Source organism: Piliocolobus tephrosceles, chromosome 14 (genome assembly GCF_002776525.5).
Source record: "Piliocolobus tephrosceles isolate RC106 chromosome 14, ASM277652v3, whole genome shotgun sequence".
Lineage (NCBI taxonomy): Eukaryota > Metazoa > Chordata > Mammalia > Primates > Cercopithecidae > Piliocolobus > Piliocolobus tephrosceles.
This window is the reverse complement of record NC_045447.1, coordinates 59,095,047-59,118,420: the sequence shown is the minus strand read 5'-3', so window position 1 is coordinate 59,118,420 and position 23,374 is coordinate 59,095,047. Positions and strand designations below refer to the sequence as shown.

The window sequence follows — 23,374 nt, the reverse complement described above, 5'->3', positions numbered from 1 at the left end:
AATTTTTTTTAGTTTTTTAGCTTCGTGCAGTATTATTTCCTGGTCTGTGTTTATGGATTGTGTTGTTACCACCAGCCATATTATTTGGTTGGGTGTGACAAGAATAGTGATTAATTCCTGGATTATGCTTTGGGAAAGGAGGGGCGATAATCATGCTTGGCAATAAGAGTATGTAGGATATCCTTGGAATTATATTAAGTTTTCCATGTAGAAGAGGTTTGGCTTTATTTTGTAAAATAAGAACAGCTGTAGTAAACCTCCAAGTTTCCCTGTAAAACAAAATTTAAGTGAGTGAATAGAAAAAACATAAATGTCAGTTCTTATGAAAGAATGATCATTTCGCCAAATGTCTTTAAAAGAGAAGACAATAATGTTAGATGTCATGTGAAAATAAAGTTTTTATGTAAGGTATAGGGAAGTGAAGAGCAAAATAAAATTAATTATAGAAAAATGATTAAGGATCAAATTCATAAAATGAGTATATTTCTTTTAAAGTAAGACTCAAGTATTCTAAGAGTATGACAGGAAAGTCAGAAATTATGGGGTGTAGGGGCTAAGGGAAAACTTTCTCTCTGCTCTCCAAAGATTTGCTGAAAATCACTGACAAAAAGGGAGATTAATAAGTGCATACAAATGTATTTGATCATAGTTTTACATGGTGTGGAATCCTTCAGAATGAAGATCCAGAGATACAGGAGAAACAGTTAATTTGTATGCTTAGCTTCAAGAAAGTATGGGTGGCCATGTAGAAATATGACTGGACAAAACAGGCATGATTTGATGCTAATAGACTGAGTGGGGAAACCCAGCAAGGACTGTCCAGTTAAATTCTTCTTCGTCTCTCTGAGCTTGCATTCCCTCCTGGGTCTGGGTCAGGACCCTCTCTGGAATAGGGGTCTCATGACCTACCGTCAACAATGTAGGTCAGGTAGTTTCTTTATGGCCAGTTTTTACACAGAAAGGTGGTGGGGAGGGTTAGAGTAATATGTTTAGATCTTATTGCTGGCTTTGGGGAAAAGAGTTCTGGTTTCCATGGGATTCTAGTTTCTGTGGCTAGCCTCTAGGAAGACAGAGGGGTCAGAGACAAGAGGGTAAGAAAATGTCAGAGAGAGCTGCTTCCAAGACCTTCGTTTTGGGGTACCATTCTCTGAGACCTGTAAGGGGAAGGAAAGAAGGTTAAAAATCACTATAAACCGGCCGGGCGCGGTGGCTCAAGCCTGTAATCCCAGCACTTTGGGAGGCCGAGACGGGCGGATCACGAGGTCAGGAGATCAAGACCATCCTGGCTAACACGGTGAAACCCCGTCTCTACTAAAAAATACAAAAAATTAGCCGAGCGAGGTGGCGGTCGCCTGTAGTCCCAGCTACTCGGGAGGCTGAGGCAGGAGAATGGCGTGAACCCGGGAGGCGGAGCTTGCAGTGAGCTGAGATCCGGCCACAGCACTCCAACCTGGGCGGCAGAGCGAGACTCCGTCTCGAAAAAAAAAACAAAAAACAAAAAACAAAAAAATCACTATAAACCACAGAGTTAAGCACCGTGTATGTATAATGAGAAAGGAATCATGCTGTACACATTCTTTTGCAACTTGTTTTATCAGCCAGCAGTTTACCAGGGGCACCATTTCATGTTGGTAATCCACTTTTGACATCTAATTGAATGAACAAATGGCTGTACTGTAGTTTATGAATTTCCTATTGTGGGATATTTAAGTTGTTTTATTATTATTATTTTTTAAAATAAATCACCCTGTGATAAATGTTTTTGTATCTTTATTTTTGCAAGTGCCTTTATTATTGGGTAGATTTGCATTTCTGGTGAAACAGACAATTAGGTTTGAAAAGAATTGAGGAAAAAGCATTATTTGTCTGTACTCTCAGTTTATAATAGGCAAGCAGTTTAGACAGAAAGTGCTTTGTTTTATTTTTAATTTGGACAAAAATATATAAAAAAGGATTTTATTAATGGCCAAGCCAATATACTTTTCCAGTACCTCCTTCACTTCTCTTGAGTGAAAAGAGCCATGAAAAGCTTTCCTTATAGACATCTCCCTCCTCTCCTGGACTCTAGGACCTTCTACTTTCTTGGTTCTCCTACTTTGCTAACATTTCTTCTTGATGCCCTTTGTTTCCTCATCTTTTAAAATATATTTTCCACAGCATGTGGACTCTTTTTGAAATCAACCATCTATCCTCTCCTTTCCCCCAACAGTTGCTGTCTGCTTTCTTGAAACTATATCTGTTTTTTTCTTCTTCTTCTTCTTTTTATTTTTTTAACTATTGTTATACTATAGATGTTTTTCTGCAATATTCTCATGTACTCAGTCAATCTTAATGTAGACTTCTGGGAATAACTTAACCAATATTAATAGCTCACTTACACTTGCGGAGTTTTTACATATAGAATTTTGAACTCTTTATTATTTGCTTAGGGCAGCTTTGGTTTTGCTGTACTCTCAAGAGATTTGGGTCCAAAGAGTTAGCATCTTTAATTTGCAGTGAAAAAAATCACTAAAGCCATGGTCTACAAACTCGTGAACATGGGGTATTTGAAGACTTTCTAAGGGATAGGCAGCCATGTTAGCTTTAGTAACTACATTTCCAGATCTTCAACTTCACTATGTACTCTTCCCTGATATTTATCTGCGTTAAACTGTTTCTCCTTTCCCAACTGTCCTTTCATAATTGCCTCCTTTCTATCCTACAAAAAGAAGGCATATCTCTACTTGTAAATCTTTCTTAGTTCATTGCTCTCTGGTATAAAAATTTCAGGGCATTGAACAAAGAGACAATTCAAAATATTGATTTTTGGGGAAACATTTTTTATCAAGGCACCATCTTGTTCTTCTACTGAGACCACACCATTTCCGATTTTTTAAACCTTTTATGTTTGGTGATTACTTACCAATATTTGTAATATTTATGTTTTGATTAATTATATATTAGCAATAATCATAACAATGATGCAACTCAAAATTTAAAAATACTCTTAGTCTTATGATCATAAGAAATAAAAATAATTTTAATTTATAAATTTATTTTTGTTATAGAGGCATATGAGAGGTGACCGATAGCAGACTCTGAACCATTAAATATATTAGAATACAATTATGAAACATAACTGTAATAGAAATACAATTTCTTTTCTAAAAACATTGTATTATTTTATTTTTTATTTCTTATTTTTATAGATTTAGGAGGTATAAGTGCAGGATTGTCACATGACAGAAATACACTGTCGAGGAAGAAAATATATACAATTTTGGAGTGTTAGAGACATTTTTTATATAGATTTTATGAAATGGATGATGGGAGATATAAAATTGCTGTGGCATTTTATCTAATTGTATAAACTTAATAGAATGTTATAGCAATTTTATTTTAAAATAGAAGTATTTACCATATGTTAGAAAACAAGTCTTCTGCAGTCTTTATGCTTTTTAAATGTCAATTTACATGATTTTTCAAAGCATTTTTAGGAGTTGCATGAGCAAAAAGTATTTAAAGACTCCTACCTTCAGTTATGCTTCAAACTTGATTTTCTTTTATCATATATGATTTAATTGGCCTAATTTAAATTGGTATAATTGGAAATTAAAAAGACACAAGAGTGTCTGGCACATAATTGCTCTTTAATATTATTTCCTCCAGGAACTCCTTTCTGATCTTTGCTCTCTTCCTTAACCAGGTAATCTCTCACTCTGTATCTAGTATGAAACTTCTGCAGTTTTGCTTAACACAAGGTTTTATAATTCATGTTTATATATCAGTCTCTACTACCTGATGCTAAGCTCCTTGAAGATAGAAAGTATGTTTTAGCAACTAACCTCCTCCCCCAAAGTGCCCAGCTTAGTACCTGGTACATAGCAGTTGCTAAGTTCACATTTCTTGAACTGAAGAATAAAGAAGATAAATAATTAGTCTTATGAAAATATTAGATAACCTTAAGTTGGTTCAAGTGTCAGGGTTTCTCTTGTCTATCTCTAGTGAAAACTTATTCCTTTGCATATTTTGTAGGAATAATTTCAAAAGTTACCACTTTCAAACAAAGTTGAAAACCATGAAAGGGTTTTGTTTCTTTTTTTTTTTTTCATTGGGGAGTGGGGGTGTTATTATTTAGTTCCACTGGTATATTAAAAAAATTTTTTCCATCTAGTGTCTTTATCTGAAAAGAAAGGGATTAGAAAATATGATGTCCCTGTTTCTAAAACCAGATAATCTGCATACATGTTCTGACTTTTATCTTCATGCTTCCTTTAAGTGGAAGAGCAGTGTGGAAGGTTAAACTGTGGAATTAATTGTGAATTTGACTTTATGGCGGCAACACATCAGAATTCCTGATATTGGAACAATTCAAGTAAAATCCAGGACTTATTGCCGTCACATTTCTAATTTCCTACCTGTTTTGAAATTTTAAAGTAAATTCACTAATAAAGTCTAATATCTGGTAACTGAAAGTATAGTTTTATAACTAGCAGCTTCTGTGTCACCTGGCAGCTTGAAACAAGAATCTCAGGCTCTCCTCTAGACCTACTGAGTTAGAATCTGTAGTGCGATGAGACCCTTTCACCACAGGAGATTCAAGTGTACATTAAAGTTAAAGAAGCATTAGTCTAATCTGATTGCTCGGCTGTATCCAGTTAATAATCACATAGTCTAGTTCAGTAGTTGGCAAACCGTGGCTGACTCTTCCAATCCAGCCCACTACCTTTTTTTGTAAGTAAAGTTTTATTGGAGCACAACCATGCTCATTTGTTTATGTATTGTCCATGGCTGCTTTCTTGCTACAGTGATAGAACTGAGTAGTTGTAATAGTGACCATGTGGCCCGTGAAACTTAAAACGTTAATTCTCTGGCCCTTGACAGAAAATGTGCTCTGCCCTGTCCTAGCTGGTGATAGGTCAGTTACCACCTTTGAGATGAATGCTTTTTTATGCCAAGCACTGTGCTAGATGCTGCATTTGTTTGGCTGGAAAAATCTTGTTTATCCTTGTTTAAACCTTGCTTTGGGGGAACTATTTTTGTTGTGATTCACTAGCTTTCTAGCACTGAAGAACAAAGTAATTCCTAAGAAGTTTTACTAAAATGTTTCCTTTTTCTCTCTTGAACTTGTAGATTATAGGTTTTGTCTTTAGTCTTGATTTTCTTAAGAAGAAACTTGTTTGTTTCTATGAAAAGGGACCACAGGAATGTTTGTTCCTTGTTATTAGGGGGTTGTAATTAGTTGTGTGAGCCACTCAGGCTTAAAAGACTGATCTTCCCTATTGTTTATCCATGAAGAATTCATCAGTTCTGTTATCCCCAGATCTGTGGATACATAGGGTGGGGTGGGAGTATAGAAGAATCATTTTCATTGAACATGTAATCAGGTTATGTTTCAGTGACTCTCAACATTGGTTACTTAGAAATGCATTCATGGAATTCTATCTTTGTAAAGTGGACTAAACTCAGTAGGTATTTCTAAAAACTTTATCTTTGAAGTTTAAAGTGTCCCTCTAAATTGTTCTTAGTGTCTCTGAAGTGACTGCCTAATTCATCAATTGTTTTTGATACACAGCATATTGATTTTTAAATATGAAATGACAGTAAACTATATTTCTCAGTCTCTTTCTACAGTTCACCTATAGCCTCTTTAGCCCTTTTTAACATTTAGATGGCTGATATTTTACTCTTGTTGCTAGTAAATACTCAATTTGCTTTACTTTTAATTTTGTATCTGCTGAACAACTTCCCAGTAGTTTGATTTATTGAGTCTTAACCTATGTTGATTGAATTTCTGTTACTTTCCTTTATTATCTTGGAGTCTAACCTCTATTAGAAAAGAGGAAGGAGCTGGCCTTTACAAAAAAATTTCCTCTCTTTTTTTTTAGGGGAATAAAGCCCTAATCATTTTCTTCTCAAGGTATTTTTTGACATATTCTTCCTATGAATTTGCTAGTTCATCCTGGAAGAATGTCCACCAAAAAATAGATAATTCATACAGACAGAATCTAGCAAAACTGAAAAGTGAATGTCCCTATAGGGAGTTCTTTGTGTCATTCTTTCTCTTCCTGCAGAGAAATCAACGGAGTTTGCATTGGAAAATACTTTTTCTTATGGAAGTATCATAGGGACCTGTAACTTCTTACTTGGGGGAATAAAAAAGAAACCTAACATCTCTGGCTGTTGAGTAGTGAGTCTCTCGGGTGGCTTGATAGTCTAGATCAATTGGTTTAATAAATGTCTCTGTTTTCACTTGTGTCACACAAATCTGAACCTCTTCTATTCAGGTATTAGAATTGTAAGTATGTACTACAAACTGCCAAATAGTTTTTCAGAAATACAGAATAATTTTAAAAGTTTCTGTTACACCTCTTTTGGAAATGTCATGGTGATGTTAAGGGTTGTTAATATGAGAGTAGCTTTACTACAACAAGTCCAGATATTTTTGATTCTCTAAAGCATAGTTTGGGATTTAGATATGTTCATCTACATTCTTTGCCATGAACAGGACAAAAGTTGTTCAACTATATTAGAAAATCATCAGAATTACTACTAAATTATAATCATTTAGATTATAAGTGAATTTTAAAAAGGTACTTCAATATCTGTTTCTCTTTTTTTCTTTTCCCCCTACAACACTGCCTTGATAATAAAGTAGTCTCAGACATTAAAAGGCTGTGGAATTGCTTAAATAAACCTGTGCTAGTCATTTTTAAAAATACTTAACAACCCCTAACCCTATATTATTAGGATAAGAAAGAATGTTATTTTTCTCATTGTTTCTGCTCCATTGATTGTGTCTCTTCAAACTCTCTTTTATCCCGTTATTGTGTTTTGGTAACAGAAGCATCCTGTTTTATGAATTGTGTGCGCCGCATTAGCTTAAGAGGGCTTCACTGCGTGATGATGACTTGAGTCCTTTAATTGCGAAGGCAGTTTCTTTTACCTTCATTATGAAAAGGGCAGATAAGGCAGTTTTCATAGCCTAAAGGTTTTTTTATAAAGCTTTCCCTCTGTTGGAGTAAAGAATCAGGACAAAAGGAGTAGGCTGTTCTCAGGAATTTCTAGAAATAGCTTTTGAAAGTAAAATTAGGAGATAGCTCTCTGTTCCTCTGCATAAGAACAAAGTCATTTTTACAGCACAGGAATTAGAAGGAAAGGCTCTGATTCTTCTGGGGTTCACTATTTTTTTTTCTATTGGTTATAACAACAATAGCTATATTTTTCAGTGTACAAAGTAGGTTTATGTACAGTGTCTCCATATGGGCTTTACTGGTAACCTTGTGCTCTACATAGAGCAGGTGTTACTAGTATTATTTCCATTTTGCAGCTGGGGAAACAGATTGAGGGAAATTATTTACTTCACCATAGTCACATAGCTACCAAATCAGAGACCTTGATTTCTGACTTTAAAATGTGCTCTTCCCAGCATGCCACACTGCATAAAGTCTTCTTTAATCTGTACTGTTTAGTGTTGGTAAGATTCTTGTGGAAGAATAACATGGGAAATTAGTAAGATTCTTGTGGAAGAATGACATGGGAAAAATATCATTCTTCCCCAGCAACAAAGTACGCATAACATAAACACTTAGGATGAAATGACTTCTTCAGTATCTTAGAGACAGACTCAGAGCATTCTGAGTCATTTGTACATAAATATTCTTTTTTTTTTTTTTTTTTTTTTTTGAGACGGAGTCTCGCTCTGTTACCCAAACTGGAGTGCAGTGGCCGGATCTCAGCTCACTGCAAGCTCTGCCTCCCGGGCTTACGCCATTCTCCTGTCTCAGCCTCCTGAGTAGCTGGGACTACAGGCACCTGCCACCTCGCCCGGCTAGTTTTTTGTATTTTTTAGTAGAGACGGGGTTTCACCGTGTTAGCCAGGATGGTCTCGATCTCCTGACCTCATGATCTGCCCGTCTCGGCCTCCCAAAGTGCTGGGATTACAGGCTTGAGCCACCGCACCGGGCAATATTCATATTTTATATGTGGATGATTTCTAGGTATTATCCTGCATGGTTGATTGATTGATTACATGTTTTGCCCCTACTTTTCAATGGTAGATTTAGCATTGTGGGATGGCAGTTTCCTTAGAACTTTTTAAATTCCTAATCTAAAAATCACTGCATACCCATTGATTTGCATTTTTAATAATTCAACTAATTTTCACAGAATTAAATTAATATTTAAGTTAAACTTGAATGTGCTTTACAAAGAATGGCAATAGACGGCTTTTTTTTTAATTTAAAAGGAAAAAATGTCATACCTGGAAGAATGCAAGCATTAAACCATACAAACTATAGTCTAACCAATTTAATTGAGTTATATGGAAAAAATTGTCACAGGAAAAGTTACTTCATCATTATAATTTTATATTTATTTATTTAAACTTTCCCATATATAAGAAATAGTGGTTTAAAATGGTGATATATAGGTAAATAAAATGAATCTATTCCTTTTCCTCATTTTTCTAATGTTAAATATGAATAGTAGTTATTAAACAAATATGTTGTCAAGGAACTAGCAGAAGAGATGAGACTGGAGGAATAGATAGAAGGCAGATCATGAAAAACCTTGAAAGCCATGTTAAGTGTTTTTTCCTTGTCTCTGAATAAGTTGTTTTTTATTTTTATTATTTTCAATATTTAAAATTTTAAAAATTTAGTTATGGGTACATAATGGTTATATTTATTTATGGTGTGCATGTGATGTTTTGATGTAGTCACACTGTGTAATGATCAAATCAGGATAACTGGGGTATCCATCACCTCAAGCATTATAATTTCTCTGTGTCTGGAACATTTCAATTATACTCTTAGTTATTTTGAAAATACAAAATAAATTATTGTTAACTGTTGTCACTCTATTGTTCTATCAAATGCTAGCTCTTATTCTCACTGTATTTTTGTACCCATTAATCATTTCCGCTTTATTCCCCAGCTCCTTGCCATCCTTTACAGCCTCTGGTAACCATCATTCTACCCCTATATTCTTTTTTTTCTTTTCTTTTTTTAAATGCTTCCACATATGAGAACATGCAACATTTGTCTTTATTTTCCTGGCTTGTTTCACTTACTATAATGTCCTCCAGTTCCGTCTATGTTGTTGCAAATGATAGGATTCCATTCTTTTTTATGGTTAAATAATATTCCATTGTGTGTATATACCACATTTTATTTATTCATTCATCTGTTGATGGACACTTAGGTTGCTTCCAAATCTTGGCTATTGTGAATAGTGTTGCAGTAAACATGGGAATGCAGATACCTCTTTGATGTACTGATTTCCTTTCTTTTGGATATATATTCAGCAGTGGGACTGCTGGATCATATGGCAGTTCTATTTTTAGTTTTTTTGAGAAAACTCTATAGTCTTCTCCATAGTGGCTGTACTAATTTACATTCCTACCAACAGTGTACGAGGGTTCCCCTTTCTCCACATTCTCACCAGCATTCATTATTGCTGAACGTTTGGATAAAAACCATTTTAACTGTGGTGAGATAATATCTCAATGTAGTTTTAATTTGTATTTCTCTCATGATAATGAGCATTTTTCATATACCTGCTAACCATTCATATGTCTTCTGTTGAGAAATGTCTATTCAGATTTTTTGCCCAGTTTTTGAGTGGAAGTAATCTTATTTCTTATTGAGTTGTTTGAGCTCCATATATATTCCGTTTATTAATTCCTTGTCAAATTTATAGTTTGCAAATATTTTCTCTTATTCTGTAGATTGTCTTCTCGCTTTGTTGATTGTTTCCTTTGCTGTGTAGAAGCTTTTTAGTTTGATGTGTGATCCTGTTTGTCCATTTTTGCTTTGATTGTCTGTACTTTAGAGGTATTACTCAAGAAATCTTTGTCCCGACTTATGTACTAGAATGTTTCCCCAATGTTTTCTTATAGTACTTTCATCCTTTCAGGTGTTAGATTTAAGTCTTTAATCCATTTTGATTTGATTTTTATGTATGGTGAGAGAGAGTGGTCAAGTTTCATTCTTCTGTATATATTTACCCAGTTTTCTCAGCCCCATCTATTGAAGATTGCCCTTTCCCAATGTATGTTCTTGGCACCTTTGTCAAAAATGAGTTCACTGCAGATATGTGCATTTATTTCTGCATTCTCTATTCTGTTATATTTGTCTATGTGTATGTTTTTATGCCAATGCCATGCTATTTTGGTTACTATAGCTCTGTAGTATAACTTGAAGTCAGGTAGTATGATTCCTCCAGTTTTGTTTTTGCTCAGGATGGTTTTGCCTATACTGGGTCTTCATGCTTCTGTATAAATTTTAACATTATGTTTTCTGTTACTGTGAAGAATGTAATTGTTATTTTGATAGGGATTGCATTGAATCTATAGATTGTGGACATTTTAACAATATTGATTCTTCCAATTTATGAACATGGAATATCTTTCCATTTGTTTTTTTCTATGTGTCCTCTTCATTTTCCTTCATCAAAGTTTTTTAGTTTTCATTGTAGGGATCTCTCATTTCTTTGGTTAAGTTTATTCCTATGTATTTTATTTTATGTGTAGATATTGTAAATGGAATTCCTTTCTTGGTTTCTTTTTCAGATTGTTCACTGTTGGCATATAGAAATGCTACTGATTTTTGAATGTCAATTTTGTATTCTGCAACTTTCCTGAGTTTAATGGTCCTAATTTTGTTTTGGTAGAGTCTCTAGGTTTTTCTAAATATGAGATCATATCATTTGGAAACACAAATAATTTTACTTATTTTTTTCCATTTGGGATGCCCTTTCTTTCTTTTGCTTGATTGCTCTAGCTGGGATTTTCTGTACTATGTTGAATAATGGTGAATGTGGGTATTCTTGTCTTGTTCCATATCTTAATGGAAAAGCTTTCAGTTTTCCTCATTCAGTATGCTGCTAGCTGTTGATCTGTCTTATATGGTTTTTATTGCATTGAGGTATGTTCTTTCTATACCCAGTTTTTTTTTTTTTTTTGAGAGTTTTTTTTTTTTTTAATCATGAAGAGATGTTGAATTTTATTGAATTCTTTTTTAGCATCAGTTGAAATGATCATATGGTCTTTGTCCTTCATTCTGGTATAACATATTGCATTGATTGATTTGCATATGTTGAACCATCCTTGCATCCCTGGGATGAATCCTACTTGATCATGAGGAATGATCTTTTTAATGTATTGTTGAATTTGGTGTCATGGCATTTTATTGAGGTTTTGCATCTATGTTTGTCAGAGATATTGGCCTGTAGTTTTCTTTTTATAGTGTGTCTTTGTCTGCTTTTGGCATCAGGGTGATAATGGCTTCATAGAATGGGTCTGGAAGTACTCCCTCCTCTTCTATTTTTTGGAATAATTTGAGTAGGGTTGATATTAGTTCTTCTTTAAATATTTGGTAGAAATCAGCAATGAAGCCATCAGATTATGGGCTTTTATTGATGGGAAACTGTTATGGCTGCAGTCTCACTACTTTTTATTGGCTGATTAAGGCTTTGGATTTCTTTTTGATTCAATCTTGGTAGGCCATATGTGTCTACAAATTTATCTGTTTCTTCTGGGTTTTCCAATTTGTTGTCTATAGTTGCTCATAGTCTTCTCTAATGATCCTTTGAATTTTTGTGGTATTGTACTTTGTGAATGTTTTTTGTAATGTCCCCTTTTTCATCTCTGATTTTATTTATTTGAATGTTCTCTCTTTTTTTCTTAATTAGTCTGGCTAAAGGTTTGTTGATTTTACTCATCTTTTCAAGAAACCAACTTTTCATTTCATTGATCTTTTTATTGTCTCTCAGTCATCATTTACTTCTGCTCTGATCTTTGTTTCTTTTGTTCTACTAATTTTGGGTTTGATTTGCTATTTTCTAGTTCTTTAAGATGTATTGTTTGGTGGTTTGTTTGAAGTTTTTCTACTTTATTGATGTAAGCACTTTATTGATATCAGCTTTCCTCTTAATACTGCTTTTGCTGTATCCCATATGTTTTAGTATGTTTGTGTTCTTCATTTGTTTCAAGGAATTTTTCACTTTTCTTTTTAATTTTTTCATTGGTCTTTCAGGAGCATGTTGTTGAATTTCCATATGTTCGTATAGTTTCCAAAATTATTCCTGTTATTGATTTCTAGTTTTATTCCATTGTGGTCAGGAAAGCTACTTGATATGATTTCCATTTTTATAAATTCTTTTAGACTTGTTCCGTAGTCTATCATATGGTCTATCCTTGAGAGTATTTCATTTGCTCCTCAGCACTCTTAAGAGCTTATTGCATGGTCTTTTTGTCTTAATTTTGAAAATATTGGCCGGGCACGGTGACTCATGCCTGTAATCCCGGCACTTTGGGAGGCCGACACCGGTAGATCTCCTGAGATCAGGAGTTCGAGACCAGTCTGACTAACATGGTGAAACCCCATCTCTACTAAATCCCAAAAAAAACATTAGCTGGGCGTGGTGGCACATGCCTGTAATCCCAGCTACTTGGGAGGCTGAGGCAGGAGAATTGCTTGAACCCAGGAGGCAGAGGTTACAGTGAGCCGAGACTGCACCATTGCACTCCAGCCGGGCAACAAGAGTGAATCTCCATCTCAAAAAAAAAGAAAAGAAGGAAAGAAAATGTTATTCTCAGTTGTTCCTTTTCAGGTAGCCTGTGTTTTTTCCCTTTAGCTTTGAGGATTGTTGTTTTGTCTTTGGTGTTTAATGATCATATTATAATGTATTAATATATAAGCTTATTTGTATTACAAGTTAAGTTAGATAATTAATATATTTTATTAATTTTGGGAATTCTTAGCCATTACTTTTTTGACTAGTGTTTTTTTTTCTATTCTTTAAAAAAATTTATTTTGAAATTACTTTAAACTTATGGAAAGTTTAAATGATGTATACATAGAATGGAGTATTATTTGGCAATAAAAAGAAGTGAGCACTAACACATACTACAACATGGATGAACCTTGGAAAAGGTACGCTAACTGATAGAAGCCAGACACCAAAGAGCACATATTATATTATTCTATTTATAGGAAATGCCCAGAATAGGCAAATTTATATATAGAGAAAGTAGATTTGTGGTTGCCTATATTTGAGGAGCTTAGGGGGCAATCAAGAATGATGAATGATTATGGTTTTTTTGGGAGGAGGTGATAAAAATGTTTCAAACTTGAATGTGATGGTTGTGTGGCTTTGTAAGTATACCAAAAACCAGTGAATTGTACACTTTACATGAGGAATTGTATGGTATTTGAATTATATATCAAAAGAGCTCTTGTTAAAAGAGAAAATAGATAATTATTTCATGTTTTTTTCACCCTTCTTCCCCTAATATTAACATCTTGCTTATGTAACTATAATACAGTTATTAAAACTAAGAAATTAATATTGGTGCAGTGCTGTTAACTGAATTATGGACATGTGTGTTTAAGATGTCCTTTTTCTGTTCCAGGATCCCATGTTGCATTTAGGTGTCGCATTTCTTTATTAGCCCGTTTTCATACTGCTGATAAAAACATACCCAAGACTGGGCAATTTACAAAAGACAGAGGTTTAATTGGACTTACAGTTCCACGTGGCTGGGGAAGCCTCACAATCATGGCCTTTTCTTCTGCCCTAGGAGACTTTAATTGTTTGAGAATAGTGCAAAGCTCTCTTATTAGTTCCTCAGTCTCTTGGCCTTTGTCCCTATTCTGCACTGTTTTCTTTATTTTGCTTTGTTTTTGTTGTTGTTTGTGAGACAGAGTCTCACTCTGTAGCCCAGACTGGAGTGCAGTGGCATGATCTCAGCACACTGACACGTCCGCCTCCTGGGTTCAAGCGATTTTTGTGCCCCAGCCTCCCCGGTAGCTGGGGCATGTGCCTCCACACCTGGCTAATTTTTATATTTTTAGTAGAGAGGGGGTTTCACCATGTTGGCCAGGCTGGTCACGAATTCCTGACCTCAAGTGATCCACCCGCCTTGGCCCGCCAAAGTGGTGGGATTATAGGCATGAGCCACCACGCCAGGCCGAAATGAATCTGTTAAGAATAGCTTTTAAACTGTTTTGTGTTTCTTAACTTGAAATCTCTATAGCCTACCTTTTCTTTTAGATTTGGTTCCAATTGCTCTGATACTCTAGATATTTTGTGATCTACCAGCCTTTCCCCACCAATACTCATGCTTTTGTACTTGCAACATGTTGTTTTGTGTTTGACTTGTGCTTTCCATTTTCTTGTGGCATGGCTGTGTGATTTCTATTCATTCTTTCTTCAAGTCTCTTCCCAAGCCTTATCGTCTCTTGATACCCTCCCTGATGACTCCCGCCCACTGACTTATCTTTCCTGCATAGATTCCTCTTGAAACTATTTTCTGTTGAAATAGTTTAAAATCATATCATGTACCCTTTTGTTTCCAATAATTTAGAATGGTGTATCTTTTTCTTCCTTTACAATAAGGTGTCAAGTTTTTGAAGGATTAGATCATCTTTATATTTTATTGTTTCTCTGAGTACTGTGTACCACTCTGGGTATGCAACTGTGCTGAATTGATAGCTTTTAGAGAATTGGTTTGGGTTTTATTTCAAATGCTGATGATTTATAATATCAGAGTTACTTCTTTGTGTAAATGTGCCTACTGTCATGCCTGGTCTACAGTACTGCCCTTAGGAAAGGTTAGTTGAACCCAAATCATGTAGGGGATCCCAAATCAAAGAGTATTTATTATTCTACTGTTTCACGGGAAGTATAAAGTAACAGCAAATGCACTGAATCCAAGTTTTCTCAGAAATACTCTGTCTACTGTCTTTTTTTTGAACCTCTTCTTAATCTGTCTCCTTAAGTATATATTACTCATTTATCTTTGACATTTTTAAATTTACTACCTTATGTAGTTTTTCTAAGTAATTTATACTTGTAGATAGAGAATAATTGTATGTGTTAATTACAGCTTAAAAGAAGAGATTGGAATATTTTAGAAAGATCAATTCTTGTTAAAGCCTATCTAATTGATCTGTGTTTACATTCTTCCTATCTGAGTCTTAAAATTTTCATAAAACATCTATCAGTGAAAACATCATCAGTGTTTGCTGGAATTGAACTTAAGAAGACATTTGACTATCCCTAAAACCAGATATTGAAATGGATCAAGAACACCTGGCTTAAGAAAATTGGGTCAAGTTAGAAATGATACAACATTTTTGCTGCGCTTTAGATTTATTTTATCATTAATGACCTCTTAAAAAACCGGAATTGACTTTTAAAATGTCTTAAATTATTATATTAAAACTGCAGTTATTCTCCTTCCTCTTAAAAGCTTGTAAGGTGATTTGAGAATGTTTGATTTATGTATGTTAACACTCCAATTTTCTGAGTGGTGATATTGTTTCAACAGGGCTGAAAAACTCTAAAAAATGTGGATACCTGGCTTTAGAAATGTGCTAGCATTACCTTACCCACTTTGTTTCAGGGACTGGTTCTTAAACAATGTATAAAGCTAGATAATCTGGAGTTAATTTTGTGTGTGTCGGTGAGAGTGAGAGCTTATGTGCTTAGAAAAGAGTTATTTACTTGGTTAACTAAAAGCAAAGTAGTAAAAAAGCAATTGTGTGAGGCAGGCACAATGTCAACAGTTTACATTGGTTTAAGTAATTTCATTTGAGGTGTGGTACCTTATTAAATCCTGTCTTCTAGGCATAGTCTTATTTTTTTCCTAAGTTTCCTTATAATAAAATATAGTACTCTTACTTAATGGCTTTATATATGTTGGGGTCTTGTTCGGTGTTGACCTTTTTTATTTGCTTCACAGGTTGTTTGCATTCGCTCTACTTGGAATGCTCTCTCTCCAAAGCTGAGTTGTGACACAAGACCTCTCATTCTGAAGACACTGAGTGAACTATTTTCTCTGGTTCCTTCCTTAACAGTCAATACAACTGAATATGAGGTATGCATTTGGAGCTCAACACATTGCCTGCTTCTTCATTGGAAAGATGTGTGTTATCATAACTTTTGGAATAAATATTCCTAATCTTTTGTTGTTGTTCTGAGACCATGTTGATCTGTTTATGGACTCTTAGGAGTAGAAGGATAGCTCCTCATCAATCTTGTGTCTAAAACTTATTTACATAAAGGATACCACCTTTTAATTATGAGCGTATTGTCGAGATTTTAAAGTCATTGTCGTAAAACTAGTGTTTCCAAAATAATGGAATTCATAAAGCCAACAATTTAAAATCATTTTTTTAGTGTTTTAAATTCTAAAAAATAAGCCACAAAGACATGAATAAAGGCAGGACAGACTCTCCAAACTTTGTGAATTACTCAGTGTTTGTCATTGTAATGAGTTGAAATACTTGGTGGAAGATTCTTTGTAATAAGATTCATATATTACTGCTTAATATTTTCTTCATTATCTCTTCTTTGAGTGAAATGCATCAGAGGGTAGTGAATGACATTTATGCCTCTACATTTGTAAGCCATGTTTTTTTTCATGCTCACCATTTTTCCTTTTCCCTCAAAGAGCAGCAGTTGATTTTCACTTGCAGTGCAGTCTTGTTGAACTTCTCATTTGATTTAGTCCTTCACAGACTTTGATAAACTGCCATTCCAGCCATCAGATTCCAATAATAGTCCCTTATATATTTTAGATCATCTGATTAAGACAGGCTTAGAAGATACTTCAGCTCATTCTAAATGCTGCACAATAAATAAAATCAAATTTATCCTTACTGGGCTATACAATACCTATCACAGTACCTGGTGCATAATCTGTATGTAGTAAGTAGTTGTTGAATGAATGAATCAGTACAGGATATTTTAGTTTATTCTTACATGTAGTCTTTTTTTTTAGGGTCTTAAAAAAAGAATCAATCTGTGACTCTGAGTATATAGTTCACCAACATTCTTTCTTATGGCTGTAGTTCACAGGCACATGCTCTTATATTGTCAGAGAGTCTACAGGGCTACTGATAATGAGCTAAGACTAAAAGCCAATGTAAGGCCATATTGGGTATATTTACTTTCTTTTTTAAGGGGCTAAAATCATATACCTTTGTGTTGCTTGTACCTTGAGTTAGTCAGATTTTATTACAGGTTAATTTATGAATTGGTTTGTGTGTTGGTTTTTTGTGTTGGCTTATCCATGGTTGTGAATTATCTTTTGGACTAGATTTTTTTTTCTTTCAGATTTTACATTCTTTTCCTCTGGTATCTTAGTTTGGTTGTCTTCATGCTTATATTAGGGTTCCTCTGTTGTTCAGGCAGACTGCTTTGGGGCCATTCTCTCCATCTTTTCCAGTCCATTTAGGGGGGGTCTCTTCAGTGAACATAGTCCCCTTAAAAGCAGAAGTGAAGAAATGTAGAAGGGAGAGACCCTCCTTCCTCTTCCCCCTTTTATCTGTGTGTGTTTAGATAATTGGTTTTTTAACTATGTGGAATCTGTTCGGATGTGAGCCAAAGTTGAATTTAATTTTTCCCAAAGCACTTCTTAAGTCATTTCTATCCCTAGTAACTTCGTTACCTTAAGTTTCCCTAAAATGTAGTCCAACCTGTTTACACCAAGTCCATAAAGCATTCTGGAATCTGGCCTCTTTAGTGGTCTGTATCCTGTACTCCAAAAAAATTAAACCACTTATAGTGTCCTTATCTTCCTCCAAACTTTTCCGTTTATTTTCCTTTGTTCATATTATTCCCTCTATCTCAAATTACTTTCCTTTTCATCTTTAAATTAAAAATATATTTTAGGAAGAAAAGGATTGTTTTACCTCATCCCATCTTTTGAGAGTTTGTCTGCAAGCTGGAGTCTTTTGTTCCCAAAGTTCTTTATACTGTTCTAAGAACATTTATTCTATTTATGCTACAGGTATATGTATGCATGTGTTATTTTCCCTATTGAACTGTAAGCTTATTGAAAATAGAGTCCGTGATTTAATTATGGTGTATTTTCTGAATTGCTTTGCACAGTGCTTGCTTCACTTATTCATTAAATCAGCATATATTTATTAAAACTGCACTAGGTCTTAGAGATAGTAATAAGTATAGTCAACCCTATTTTTTAGTACCTATTCAATCCCCAACACTCTTACCGGTTTATACCAATTAGTTTTAATATCTGCTAGGAAGGTATCGTTTTTTTATTGTATAGTTACAGAAACTAAAGCTTTGAGAGACCTATTTATTTGACAAATATTTACTGAGTATCTGCTATATTCTAGGCAAGTAACTTGACTCAGACTGTAGTTAAAAAGCTAAGTGAAAGCTGGTGTCTGAACCCAGGGCTTTCTAGTTTCATATCTTTTGTTTTCACATTATACCATGTTATCAGTCCCTGCCTTCTAGAAGCTCAAAGGTAGTTAAAGGAGACAGATATGAGTGATGATAATTATAATAACATTTGATGAGCACAGTTAATTAAAGGGCAATGAGAGTGTGGTGGAGAAAATGACAAACATTCTTATCAAGAATCCAAGGAAATTATTTATGTGTGCTATTGCACTTGGAACTGGAAGAATTAATACACTGTTGCTTCCCATTGAAGTTTGGGGACTAGAATATGCAAAGGCAAAGAGGTATAGAGGAACCTAATATGATATAGAAGGGCAAAAAGTTAAATGTGGTGGCAATGAAGACCACCGACTGTTGGAAGGTAAATGGCTTTTATGCTCAATCAATTATTTAATACACATTTGTCTTCTCTGAGGAACTGTGTGGGCTCTGTGGTTTAGGTCTTTGAAATGAAAAACAGACAGTCACTGCCTTAAGTGTTGTACAACCTCATAGCGAGTTAGTCATGATAGATGCTGAGGTGTACCATGTGCCGTATGGCCACTTGGAGAAAGGAAAACTCTCTTCTGGGTAGGCTAGAACAGTGGCATGAAAGAGTGACATTTCTGTTAGTACTTGAAGGGACTAACAGTAAGAAATGGTTAGGTTTCTAAATTTCATAATCTTAAAATCTTAATGTGTTTAAAATATCCATGTGCTTAGAAGATGAGTTTCTTTCTGAATATTAATATTTTATGAATGATGGGTGAATACACATCAACTGAATTTCTGGTGCTGTTACTTTAAAAGTGACTTAATTTTCATTATTTGCTACTTTGGATTGTTTATTCTCAGTTTTAGCTCGATCTTAACAATTTATTCTTTTGTTTGTTAACTTTTCAGAATTTTAAAGTTCAAGTCCTCAGCTTCCTCTGGACTCATACTCAAAACAAGGTACTATCACAAGGCTTGTCAGTGAATCAGAACAAAGCTAGGGAAATAATTTTGAAATTTGTAAAATAAGACTCAGGATAAAAAGTACAACTGTCTTGAAATAATGGGTTCCCAATTTTTAAAAAACATATGATTATTCATAAGTTTTGGTTTTAAAAATTATTCTCAATTTATGCCCATTAATACATTTTTACCATAAAGTGCACTTAATACTTGCTGAATCTGACAGATGGGAAGAGGAACTATTGATATTATCTTATATTTTTATATCGTCTTTCCCCTTTCCTGCTTTGCCCTGTCCCCACCAACAAGCATACCAAAGAAACAAAAAGTCCAGTCCATTTTTTAGATGTTGTTACCAATCAAGGATTATATATGGAGACTGCTGGTGATGTTATACCTAACTCATGGATGAATAAGTTTAGATTCCAAAAGGCTAACTTGTCCTATTAATAGGTAGAGAATTGAATCCAAACCTAGGCCTATCAGACAGTAACTCCTTATTCCCCTTCTGCTAAATCATACTACTTCATGGAGACTTGAGCAATTATGAGTTACTTTATATTTAATGTTCAAACTAGGATAAAAATTTAGTATTTTTGATCTCCTTGCCCATTTTTAATTGGGCATATTCTCCAGAAAAATGTTTAATGCTGATAATTTTTTCCAGTTGTTCTTACTTCCCTTCGCAGACCCTTTCACTTTTTTTTTTGCAATATTTTGTTTTGAAACGAGGATTAAATTTCTTGCTCTCTCTTCTGAAATTGCTAGTAAATATACTTTTGGCCTAGGCAAAGCTTTAATACCATTTTCAAAGCACTGACTGTAGAATCTTGGGATTGGTGAGGGAAGGTTTCTTTCCCCCTCCAGATTTGATGTTTAATGTATGTTGTGCTTTTTTGTTCACTTGCTTTTTTTTTTTTTTTTAACCCTATCTAGGACCCAATTGTAGCAAATGCTGCATATAGATCCCTGTCCAACTTTAGTGCAGCAGAACACACCATTCTTCATCTGCCTGAAAAGGTAGGCATATCTGCTTTCTCACTGGTATTTCTTAATTTGCTAGGGTTTACAACTTTGTCTGTCTCATCTTAGGAGATCCTTACCTGATGGATATATATGTAACCCTAGATTTGTTGTCCATGCAAGATAAAAATTCATACCCATTATTTGTTTATCTATAAAAGACTGCAGAGGTTTGAAGCAGACGGAAGACACCAATGATGCAAATGAAATCTTAAGTTGACTGGGTATGTGACTTGCTCCAGATCTGAGTCACTCATAGGAATCACTTTGCCTAGTTAGTATACCATCCTGGACTTTAATCCAAGCACAGCCTTCATAGACTAAGATTTTATACCACCTGTGCAGCCAAAGATGTCTATTTGTGATAAAGAATGTGATGCCATATGAAAAAATCTGCTTTTTTTTTTTTTTTTTTTTAGTATATATGAAATGGTATATAGGTTAGCCCCAGAAAACTGGATGAAGAAAGTATCACTCTGTTTTAAGGGTTAACATATAGTGTGATATTATCTTTGTTTTTAAACTAAACTAAACACATACAACCTTTTCTAGTATCTGCCTATTATAATCAGCTTTAAATTAGTAGATCCTATTAAGGGGTTAAATTTCTGATTTCTTATTTAGTGCCAGTATGAATTCAAATGCATACAGATGTTTATTGAATGCCTCTGAAGTGTCAAGCAGACGTTGTGTTGGATGAAGTTACATGTAACGTTACTCAGAATCTATCTTTGAGGTTAAGTGGCAAGAAGGTTTGGTGTGAATTCCTTGGGATCCTCAGGCATTAAAATGGGTTTGACTTTTTCTTCTGGATTCCGTTTATACTGAGATTAGATACCAGTAGGAACCAGGCAAACTTCTGTTTACTGAATTGGATTGGAGCCACCATATAAAAAGGATTGAAAATAGGCTCTTGTAAAACCAATTCCTAAGTCAGGCAGGATTTCCTATGTCATTGAGGACTTACAAAGACAGACTGACCACTTGACATGCAGCAATCACAAATGGGAAAACTTAAGTAAAGATGTTTTATGACTCATACAATTAAAAAAGGTGGGACTTCAGACTGCACTGTGGTAACTAGCAATACCCATTGTTGCTTTAAAAAAGAAAAGAAAAGGAAAAAAGCTACATGTAAATTTGATATGCAAACACCTGCCAATAGATTAGCTACAGCATCTGGAGAGGTACCTTTTATTCTTGTTTTTAATAGGCAATTATTCATTTAAATCACAGCATAAAAATTACCCTTATTTTTACCTTTTGTTCCTAAAATAGTCTAGCTGAAGTAATAGCTTTTATTAAATAACTCCAGCATACTCTTGACATTTAGTCTCTACCTTTTAAAATATTGACATGTTTGTATATATTTTTTTCTGATTTCAGGTTTATATTCAATTTCCAATTATCTTTGCAAGAGTTTATAAGTGCTATACTTAGTCAAATGTTAGCTACTTCCTTAATCTAACTCTTCTAAACTCTTTGATCCCTGAATAGCCATAAATAGCTCTTTATATCTTCCAACATAAATGGTAAATGTAGAGTTGGGGTTTTCTATATATGTTTGGGTTTTCAGCATCAGAATGAAAAGAGCTATAAAGGAAAGCTATAAGGCTTATCCTTTTGTAGCCATGCTTTTCAGCTTTTTTTTTTTTTTTTTCTGCCCTAATCCCCTTCTGGGATATGACCCACTCCAAAAAGTAACAATAGCTCGCTGCAGTGGATATTCTGAACTGAGGTTGAGATGAGGGGTATAAGTGGTTTGAAAGAGTCTTCCTCACTCTGACCGCAGCTTCTGATACCGAGGACCTATCTCTTTATGGAGAATCATTGCTTCTAAGACCACATCATGCATTCTTCTTCTTTTCATTGATTGCTACATTTCAGTTTGGCTGTTCGAACACCTAAAGACTAAAAGTCTAGAAAGTGTTCAATGTGTTCATATCCCAAACAAGTCCCCAAAGGCTAAGGATACAGCCTGGTCGGTGCTTCACCTTAGTTTTGTAGATGTGACACTATAAAACAGTGATGTGAAACTGCAGCTCATTTTTCTATAAAAATGTATTTTCAAATGTTGTGGAAGTTCCTATCAAATGGGACTTCTGTGATGTAAAAACTAAGATTCTTTGTTGACAGACATTACTCTGCACTAGGGGCAATTGGTTTACACACAAGACTTAAGGTTACCTATTTTTCCAGTGAAAATGTGTCCATATTCTCTCTTTTTACCTATGGAAACTTGTGACAAACTTTTGAGCCCATCGTGAATTTCAAATAGAACTAATATATATATATTATATATATATATATATGGTATCCTTACAAATGTGGCTACTTTGTGAATTATAATTCAGCTACTTTTTAAAGTACTGATTTTCTTTAAATTTACTTAAGAAATACTTTTTGTTGATTGCTGAACATCAATTTATGTTGTATAACTTGTTGGAAGTTAACAGACTGGTAGAACAAAAAGAGTAAGAGGAGTGGCAGATAATCAGAACAAAGATTTAGGGTTGAATGAAACAGTACATCTAAGGTAAGGTGGAAAATGGCACTGGATAGGTGGTAGAGCTGAATGAGATACAATAATATGAGTTAAGAATTTGAATACCATGTTGATGAACTCATCTTCCTTGTCATTTGTTATTAAGAATTTCTGTGGGATTAGAGGTGATGGACATGTAATACTTGCATTGGTTTAATAATAATTTATTTGGTATGTACGAAGTGCTAGGTCCTACCTTAAGAGCTGAGGATGTTGACTGAATGCATGTATTTTGTTGTTTTGTAACAGGATCATTGTTAATCACTTAAAGCACACAGATGTAAAATTGGTTCAAAATGCCAGGGGACTTCTTTGAGGACATGTTGATTGTAATGTTGAAAAATAGATAAGAATGATTTTTCCCTTTTAGCTTTTATTTTTTCTGTTTTTATAAAAGCTATTTAGCGCACCTCCCCAAAAGAAAAAACAAACAAAAAAAAACTATAGAGAAGTTTCCTTGTTAAAAGAATCAGTAATGGATAAACATTTAGGTAAAGATACTGACTTTCGTCTCTGACTTGGTTTCATTAAAAAACATTCAACTATTTAAAAATTAAACTTGTTTTCTTGATTTCTAGGGTTAATTTTAGAAATAATATAAAAGAACTGATTATGCATTCAGGGTTGGTATAAATATGGTATAACCCGTTTGGCTTTGATTTAAAG

General features: G+C 34.3%; 1 protein-coding gene across 5 annotated transcripts in view; it reads left to right on the top strand.

Moving 5' to 3' along the window:
* Window positions 1-23,374, top strand: part of FOCAD (focadhesin) — a 317,972-nt gene that overhangs the window by 166,551 nt on the left and 128,047 nt on the right. For all 5 annotated transcript variants that reach the window (XM_023191713.2, XM_023191709.2, XM_023191710.2 and 2 more), the window contains 3 exons: window positions 15,731-15,865; window positions 19,087-19,137; window positions 20,077-20,160. In XM_023191713.2, coding sequence (XP_023047481.2) covers window positions 15,731-15,865; window positions 19,087-19,137; window positions 20,077-20,160 — 270 coding nt within the window. The remainder of the gene's footprint in view (window positions 1-15,730; window positions 15,866-19,086; window positions 19,138-20,076; window positions 20,161-23,374) is intronic.